The sequence below is a fragment of the Amphichorda felina genome (assembly GCF_050947745.1).
Source record: "Amphichorda felina strain 45539 chromosome Unknown scaffold_9, whole genome shotgun sequence".
NCBI lineage: Eukaryota > Fungi > Ascomycota > Sordariomycetes > Hypocreales > Bionectriaceae > Amphichorda > Amphichorda felina.
The window spans coordinates 1,609,549-1,618,445 of record NW_028145041.1 but is presented as its reverse complement, the minus strand read 5'-3'; the positions used below and the strand labels follow the sequence as shown (position 1 = coordinate 1,618,445).

General features: G+C 57.1%; 4 protein-coding genes across 4 annotated transcripts; 2 read left to right on the top strand and 2 right to left on the bottom strand.

Moving 5' to 3' along the window:
- Window positions 1-1,168: 1,168 nt before the first annotated feature.
- On the top strand, window positions 1,169-2,131 carry ACO1O0_009072 (uncharacterized protein; the record flags this gene model as incomplete). The annotated part of the gene is made up of 1 exon (XM_083198425.1): window positions 1,169-2,131. One exon carries the CDS (start codon window positions 1,169-1,171, stop codon window positions 2,129-2,131), a length of 963 nt encoding a protein of 320 aa, XP_083046160.1.
- Window positions 2,132-2,642: 511 nt separating this feature from the next.
- RPL4B (60S ribosomal uL4 domain-containing protein) lies at window positions 2,643-3,911 on the top strand (the record flags this gene model as incomplete). Its single annotated transcript, XM_083198424.1, has 3 exons — window positions 2,643-2,847; window positions 2,996-3,146; window positions 3,209-3,911. 3 exons carry the CDS (start codon window positions 2,643-2,645, stop codon window positions 3,909-3,911), a joined length of 1,059 nt encoding a protein of 352 aa, XP_083046159.1.
- Window positions 3,912-4,227: 316 nt separating this feature from the next.
- ACO1O0_009070 (pyridoxal phosphate-dependent transferase) lies at window positions 4,228-6,226 on the bottom strand (the record flags this gene model as incomplete). The annotated part of the gene is made up of 3 exons (XM_083198423.1): window positions 4,228-4,951; window positions 5,011-5,968; window positions 6,091-6,226. The coding sequence occupies 3 exons, from the start codon at window positions 6,224-6,226 to the stop codon at window positions 4,228-4,230; spliced, it is 1,818 nt and encodes a 605-aa protein (XP_083046158.1).
- An 811-nt stretch (window positions 6,227-7,037) lies between these two features.
- FMO1 (monooxygenase) lies at window positions 7,038-8,435 on the bottom strand (the record flags this gene model as incomplete). The annotated part of the gene is made up of 1 exon (XM_083198422.1): window positions 7,038-8,435. The coding sequence occupies one exon, from the start codon at window positions 8,433-8,435 to the stop codon at window positions 7,038-7,040; it is 1,398 nt and encodes a 465-aa protein (XP_083046157.1).
- Window positions 8,436-8,897: the final 462 nt, after the last annotated feature.

Here is an 8,897-nt window from a genome sequence, read left to right as displayed (position 1 = left end):
TCTTAATGACCGCAAATACGAACCAGTTTTCGACGATAAGCTTGGTGCTCCGGACGGGCATCCTACTATCGGACGTCGTAGGAGCAGACACGAATTGCCTCCCATCGATACTACCACGCGCCAAGAGCGGCTTCCAGAACATCATCGTACACGATCCGCCGTCGGACCAAGGCCCGAAGGGTTCTCTGCTCGACCATCAGCCCAATTTCGGGATGACATGCTTTCTCCGGACGTTATTATGCAGGGGTCAAGCAGACGGGAGAGAAAATATTACGATTATGGCACATCTACGACTAGTCCCAGGCGGCTGGCACATAAAAACAGCGCCAACTTTGCAGACGACCGGAGAAGGGAAATCCCCCAGCGGCGGGTGAGCGTAAGTCCTGCTTATGGGGGGCGATCCGAATCCACCCCCGATCCGAGGAAATCAAGCCGGCGGCTTTCGATTGAACGGCCCAGCGAGCCCCGCTACAAAGATGACACTTCGCGGAGTAGCCGACGAGAGAACGTCTCTCACAGGCGGGATGGCGGCGTCCCTCAGTCGGCATCGACACCCAGGCCAAGAGGTCCAAGGCCTTGTAGAGATGAGAGCCGCCCAGTCGAGGAGATCTTGCCAAGTACTCGAACTTCGGGCCGCCGTCGGGGAAATTCTGCGTCGGTCCACCAAGATGCCGAGCCTATCATCAGCTCTGCGGGAGAAAGGGGTGCATGGCAGGAGGACCGCTCTCGATCAAGAGCCCCCACTATACCGGCTCACGCTCCTCCAGCTTCAGCTGCTCCTGCTGAAGTACCAATGAACCCTAGATCCTCGGCCACATTCCCAATCACCAGGGATGAGCACCAGGCTTACCTTCCCTACCCCGACGATGCTCCTGCGAGGCGGACTGAGCGATTATTGCCATATCTAGCTCAACCAAACCCATCTGTATCAATGCCTGAAATCCCAGCTGTTGTATCTGGGTCTCCTGGGCGAAGTTTTGAGACACCCCAGACGGCGACACCTACAGCCACCAAAAATTCCGTATGGCCGCCTCCTTTTGATCCCGAACGGGACGCCGTGCCTCCTGACCACGAGATGGGCTCCTACCGGCGCTACTCCGAAGGTCGGGGTGGAAATCACATGCCAAAGTTTTCACAGTGCCAGCGGAAAGAGCCCCAAGCTGGCCTAATGGACTGGCTGACACTGTCACGCACTGATTTCAACATCTGCCCTGACTGTTACCAGTCTGTCTTCGCCAACACGGAATACCGCACGCAATTTCAACCAATCCTTCGGCCTACCGATAGGGGCATTGCATGTGACTTTGGATCGTCACCTTGGTATCGTATTGCGTGGCTACTTACTCTGAAGAACGAATACTCGGATCTAAGGCTCTTCCAACAAGTGGACAACGTAGCTGCCAGTTCACGAAACCAGCCGTGCCCCGGGAGTCGGAAAGCCGTTCGAAACTGGTTCACAGTTCGGGACCCGTACAAAAGGCGCGTGGTCCCCAACTTCACCGTGTGCTATCAGTGTGCCAAAACTGTGGAGGTTCTGCTGCCCAGTCTAATGGGGGCCTTCGTCCCTCTAGACTCGCGCCCAGAGCCCCTCAGCAGCATCTGTGCGCTGCACTTCAAGCCACAGAGGAAACGCTTCGCTCTGTACTTTGATACGATGGAGACAACGGCAGACAAGGCTGTGAAGACCAGCGAGCCGCCAGACGTCAGTGCGCTAGCATCTAAGATCGAGCGACTCAGTACAGTCGAAGAATGCCACGAGGATAGCCCAGTTCCAGACTCATACTGGCACACCATGCAGTACATCCCGGACTTTACGGTATGCGCAGACTGTTTTGACGAGGTAGTGCGACCCAGGCTCGGAAGTGACAAGATTGCTCGAAACTTCTACAAGGACACCCAGAGGATACCACTAGCGACCTGCCAGCTGTACTCTGAGAGGATGAGGGAAATTTTCAAGAAGGCGTGTCGACGAGACGACGCAAAGTATCTCAAGGCTAAGGTGATGGAGAGGTTATCCGTCGAGGCTGATATTCATCGCCAGCTCGTGAAGTTAGACCAGGAGCGCCATGACGAGGCTTGGACAGAGGAGCGGGTTGGAAACCTGATTCGAGAGTGGAAGAAATGGGAGTGATGGGATCTACGATATGATGATTGGATATATTCTACTATAAATGATTATGACGATTCTGATATAGCGCAGTAGCTCAATGTTGGGAACAGAACGAGCAATCTCTCTCCTATATCAGTTTCAATGACTCTCTTGCAGCTGTACTACTTTGAGGGACTCAGACCAGTCAGACCCCTTCCCTCCACCCAAGTACAGTGTGTAACTGCCAGAATTAGAGATGCACTGTCAGCGCGAACTGTGCCAGCCACCCAGTCACGTGCACAGATCCAAGGGCTTGTAGCGGGTACGTACCTTCGCACCGGTTAGGGTCTCCGCCCACTAAATCGAAGCGAAAATTCCCAGGTGAAATTTGTCGTGAGCCCCAGTCGGAAAACCTTCCACTCTAGCATCACAACTTCCGACGCCGCACAACGACCGAGGTACGCACCCTGTGCCGCCACGCGGACGATTCCACGATATTTCGAGCATCAATACTGACAATTGCTCTTTTTCAGGTCCAAGTCCCACCGTCACAATGGCTTCGCGACCTACTGTCTCCATCATCGGCAAAGATGGTACTCCCACGGGAGCTACCCACCCCATGCCTGCTGTCTTCGCCAGCCCGATCCGCCCGGACATTGTCCAGCAGGTTCACACCGGCATGGCCAAGAACAAGCGCCAGCCTTACGCTGTGAGCGAGAAGGCCGGTCACCAGACCTCTGCTGAGTCTTGGGGAACTGGTTAGTGCTTCATTTTTCTTCGGCGAGCCGAGGGTTTCGAGAGGACAATGGGGGCGATGGGGCGTCAAGAGCGAGGAAGAGGAGGAGACGCGAAACTCGGCTCGCTTTATCGCGGATGTTGGAGCCAGGAGCTGACATTCATTCTCAGGTCGTGCCGTCGCCCGTATCCCCCGTGTCTCCGGTGGTGGTACTCACCGTGCCGGTCAGGCCGCCTTCGGTAACATGTGCCGTTCCGGCCGCATGTTCGCTCCCACCAAGATCTGGCGCAAGTGGCACGTCAAGATCAACCAGGGCCAGAAGTGAGTGCAATCGCAGTTTGTCGCGTCGAAAAGTGGGGGGAAAACTAACATGAAAAACTCAGGCGCTACGCTACCTGCTCCGCCCTGGCTGCTTCTGCTGCCGCCCCTCTCCTGATGGCCCGTGGCCACCAGGTCATGACCGTTGCCGAGGTTCCCCTCGTCATCGACTCTTCCATCCTCGAGGCTGGTGCCACCGCCAAGACCGCCGGCTCTCTGGCTCTCCTCAAGGCTGTCGGCGCCGGTGCCGATATCGAGAAGGTCAAGGGCTCCAAGAAGCTCCGTGCCGGTAAGGGCAAGCTCCGTGGCCGCCGCCACCGCCAGCGCCGTGGTCCTCTCGTCGTCTACGACCCCGCCATCGATGGCAAGGACCTCGTCCGCGGATTCCGCAACATCCCTGGTGTTGAGACCTGCCCCGTCACCGCCCTGAACCTGCTCCAGCTGGCTCCCGGTGGTCACCTGGGCCGCTTCGTCGTCTGGTCCTCCGCCGCCTTCAAGGCCCTCGACGAGATCTACGGCTCCACCACCGAGCCCTCTGCCCACAAGCGCGACTTCCTGCTGCCTTCCAACGTCGTCTCGCAGGCCGATCTCGCCCGTCTCATCAACAGCTCCGAAATCCAGAGCTCCCTCAACGCCCCCAAGGGCGAGGCCGTCACCCGCCGCTCCGCTGTGCAGAAGAAGAACCCTCTGCGCAACAAGCAGGTCATGCTGCGCCTGAACCCCTACGCCTCCGTCTTTGCCCAGGAGGCTCAGAAGAAGGAGGCTTAAGTGCCTCTTTCTTTCTTCTCTGTTACACCCTTGCCTGCTGGGTGTGCAGCGGGCTAGGACGCTGTGGAAAGGTGTGGTGGACTGGCTGGCGCTTAGCATGGTTTGGCATCGAGGCGCATTAAGGGCTTAGGGAGGATTGAGCCCCCAAGGATCAAATAAAAGATTCGAATTTTCATGACAAATTCCATCTGTTCATTAATTTACGCTTTGTTTCTGTGATGTGAATTGTGTCTTTGCAACATTAGCATCATGACGTCTCGCTCTAAGCCAACCCACTACTATTTAACCTGCATTTCACGACTACTGACTCCGCTATCTAGCAACCCATTCCGCACCCCATAGTGCTGAAGCCCTCGATATTGCTCCCGCCCCCCTCACTCAATTCATAGATCAGCTTCTCCATCTCGGCCACGCTCTTGATGCGCCAGAAACGCTGCACACCATTGGCGAAGCGCTTCCCACACGCGTCGATCTTGTCCCCATCCTCGGCCGCAAAGCACAGCCGCATGTACTGCCAGCCGCGCTCGGTGGCCACGCGGGGCGTCGCGCTGAACATGCCGCCGGGGGCGGCGATGACGAGGTGCGGCCGGTGCGTCAGGTAGATCAGGAGCGCGGCCGACAGGGCGGGCCCGTCGAGCAGGGGCAGCGAGTCGCCGCGGGCCCGCCACAGTGGGTGGTTCTCGAGGTGGACGCGCACCCAGATGAACATGCCGCCGCGGGGCCAGTCGAAGGACATGAGGCGGGTCTTGGTGATAACACCCCATTCGGCGTCGAGGTCGCTGACCGGGGTGGACTGCTTGAGCTCGTGGGAACCCGCGTCGAGGTGCCTACACATGGCGTTCATGCGCCGCTCGTAGACGCCGCGCAGGCCCTCGAGCCAGCGGACCCAGCCGTCCATACGCCAGCCGTCAAAGGTGAGCTTGTCGCGGGTGGAGAGGGCGAGGAAGGTCTTGGTGGGCTCGATCTGGGGACCCATGACGGCCTCGGCGACCATGGACTGGACGAAGCCGGAGGGCTGCTGGGTGGTGGACTCGGCAATACTAAGATGGCTGTTAGACGGGGAGGAGCTTGGGGCTCAGGGGGCAGCTAGTTGGCTTACCGCACGAGACGCTCGATGAACCTAGGCTGCGCGGTTATCCAGCCAAGACGACATCCAGGAGCAATAGTCTTGGAGAAGGTATCGAGGCGGATGACGCGACCATCTGTGTCTACGCTCAGATAGGACGGCACAAGAGAGTCGATGAATTCGTAGCCACTGGACTTGGTGGGCTTGTAGGTCTTCGTCTTGCAGGGAGGCTCGACGTCTCGCGACTTTGCCTCCTCAGCGGCGGCAGAGGGGAACTGGAGATACCAGTAAGGGTCGTCCTCGACAATGATGATGTCGTACTTGGAGCATAGGGCATAGATGTCTCTCCGCCGCTGGACGGAGAGGACGCCGCTGGTAGGGTTATGGCCCATGGTCACGGTGTACATGAGATGCGGACGGCGGCCGTTCCGGGGGTCCCAATTCACCAGTACGTCCTGCAGACCGCCGGGTCCGTATGCCAGCATACCCTCGCTGTCAATCTCAATGGGGACAACCTGGACGCCCTTGGGCTGGGCCGTGGAGAGGGCATTTCCATAGACGAAGACTTCGCACAGCAAGCCCGGGCGCTCGTGAACAGGGTCCCTATCAGCGAGCCAGGGCTCGACGATCAGCTCGACGGCCTTGGAGAAGCCATCGGTGGAGCCGCAGGTGAGGATGACCTCGGGCCCGCCCACGTAGGGGACATGCGCGTGCAGGTGGTTGCGGGTGAATTGGCGGATGAAGGACAGCAGAGGCGGGTAGCCTTCGGCGGTGCCGTACTGCAGGGCGGTGGACAGGTCAATCTTCTTGACAGGGTCGACCTCGGCGTTAGTCTTGGGGACGGTGATGTGCGAGGCAGCGGTGGGGTCAGGGGACGAGTCACCGCCGCCGGCGTCGAGGTTGGGGTCGTTCGGAGTGCGATTCCATCGCTCGGGCCTTGCGATCTGGGCCTCGAGGGTGTCGAAGGGAAAGAGGCCCACGTTGGGGAGGCCTATGAATTCGGATTGTCGTTAATATTGTTCATCCAATTGTCGTGCAGATCGATGAGCCGACAGGTGGCGTGCGTGGGGGTTCAATGTTACCACGACAGAGAAGGAGAAAAGGAGAGCTTACCACCGGCGAGGTTTCCGATGCCTGGGATCTGGAAAAACCGGTAGAAATCTTTGATGGCGCTGGGCTCCCTATTCTTGGTCGACCGCGAGAAGTGATAGCTTAGGTCGCGCGGCGGCGACAACTCCGGGGGGGCCATGTTGCTCGTGCTATTAACGGTCGCTAAATAAAGGTGAGACAGTGTGGGATTATGGACCGGTCATAGACTATTATGGGACGGGTGAGTCGGTGGCTTCGGTCTGGAGCATCCACGGATATGGGATAGGGAGAAGGGCAAACGCACAGGCACAGATTTAAGGAAAGATAAGAGAGAAACGAAGAAGGGATTCACTGACAAATCCATGTCGAGCGTCCGACGGTCCGTCTAGTCGAGGGTGGACAAGACTGGGTGGTCAAGACTGGGTGGTCAACCCCAGGGACTTGGCATCCGATCCACATTCCATCGACCCCAGTTGGGCTCTTGATATCGACTTGTCACGAAAGTGACATGATAAGACCCTGGGTCCACTTCGGCTTCGGCTTCGTTGTCACCCACAACTCACTTCCAGCTTGACAAGGTGCCAGTCCTGCGAGGCCATGGTCGTATGAGCTGCAAGTGACTGAGTGTTGTCAGTGGCAACCAAGACAGAGTGATAATAGCGCAGTGAACAATGCCTCCTACTATGTACGTAGCCACCCGTCTGCCAACCCAAGCCTCAACTCCATGCATCTATAAACTAACTGTACATATGTTGTTCCAGATCTATGTCGGAGCAAGATGTCCATACATACAAAGCAACAATGTCCTGTCTCCGATCCAACTATCATCCCAAATTTTCCCAAATCGCAGCAATCAGTTGGTCTCCAAGCCACCTAGTCTGCTGTTTCTCGGAAAACATGTCTCATATAGCGTCGCTTGCATCCCACGATGAAGCATATAGTATACGACACTGCTTAGGCGATTTGAGTCTTCAGCTCCCCTCTTCGCGCTGGTAGTGAAGACCTAGTTCTCCTAGCGTCTTGGCTTTGCAACCCTGCTTCTCGAACAGCAACTTGGCGTCCGCATAGATACTTCTCTCCCAGAACGTCTCGTCGTCCCACCTTGGCGGCTCCTTGCCCTGGTGCTTCGCCTTCGCTGCCCAGTCATGCATCTCGTTGATGTAATTTCCATCCTCCTGTGGCGACATTACATGCAGCGCTTCTCCCTTCCTGCCTTCCAGCTCTGCACTCCATTGCCTCATTTCCTCGGTGCTAGGGAGATCAATGTTGTTGGACCAGAGCGCCGAGTACACTGCAGCCTGAGCCTCCGACAAAGGGCATGGAATTGCCCTGATGTTGAGACCCGGAAAGGCCAGCGTGGGGTGGTCTATACACAAGAAATGCTTGTATAGGCCGTGGACTCCCTTGCCGCTAGTGATAAGCTTGCGCTGGAGGTCGGTGAGGAACGGGTAGCTGTAGAAGAAGCCGGTGCAAAAGACGATGGCGTCAATGTCTGACTCGACAGTTCCATCGGCAAACTTGACGCCCCTCTGAACCGTCAAAAACTCGACAATCTCGGGAACCTCCCGGCACCCGGTATGCTCCAGCCTATCTGCAGGCGTCGGCTCCCTTACAGACAGCAGAGCAGGCCGTCTGCAGACGCCGTTGATTTGAAGAGCAATATCAATACCAGACGGCCCATTACCCACCACAATCACTTTCTTGTCTTTGAAGGGGTCCGGCGTGCGATATTGCTTGGAGTGAGAGATGATGAAAGGATAAGCCCGGTGGAACTCCTCGATGTTCTTAATGCCGGGGGTGGACGGCGTTGCGTAGTGGCCGTTGGCAATGACGACTGCGTCGAAGGTATCCTTGAAAGTCTCGCTGGTCACAGTGGAGTGAGCCTCGAGGAGCCATTTGTCCCTGCCATCTCGCGGGGCAGGGGAGATGCGGGAGACCTGGAAGCAGAACTTGATGAGTCCTCTCACGTCTTGTGCGTACTCGACCAGATATTGCTGTATGGTCTCGCGCCTGGGAAAGAGCCAGGAATCGGATGGAAACTCCTTGTCAGAGAAGCGCATCAGAGTCCGTGGAATGTTTGCATGGAGCTTCTCGTACATGGGCGACGGGAAGATGGGTGGGCGCCCATGGCTACCCGGGAGCGGGGCATCCGGGGCCAGAAAGGGGTCCTGCTGAGGAACTGGGTAGGGAGCTGGAGGGCGACCGGTGTAATTCCAGACGCCTCCAGCCTCATCCTGCTGCTCAAAAACAACGATGGAGTCGAAGGCGTTCTGTGCCCTGAGGTATTTGGCGGCGGCAAGGCCACATGGTCCAGCTCCGATGACGGCGATCTTTTTGACGTCGAAGCGTCCCGCAGTCAAGGAGCCCATATTCCAAGGTTTGGCCTTTTCGCAGTAGAATCAAGGCAAATGAAAATAAAAATAAACAAAATGTATATCAATGAGCGCATGAAATTCTAGTCCTAGTTAACGCCATGGCGGAGAGAGGAGAGGGAGAGTTTGGCGCCATGGCGAGCTTGGCTGGCTTGATGTCGTGCACGGCGTGGGGAAGGACGACCGTACGATGGCGGGTCATCTGGAGTGGGGAGTCGCTGGGCTCTGGAGTCGTAACCCGATCTAGCTCGTACTTCCGCCGTACCTACCTAAGTTGGTACTTAACCTCAGCTCCCACACACCGAAATTCACCGAGCACACCGAACTCACCGCTCTCCCTGCCTGAGGGAGAAACCTCCATCATCTCCAAGTTGCAAGTCGCGACCATCCGATTCTTGCCCTCGAACCAATCAGCCAAGCTCAAATCCAGCTCGGCTCCATTCTGCACAGCTTCGGTTT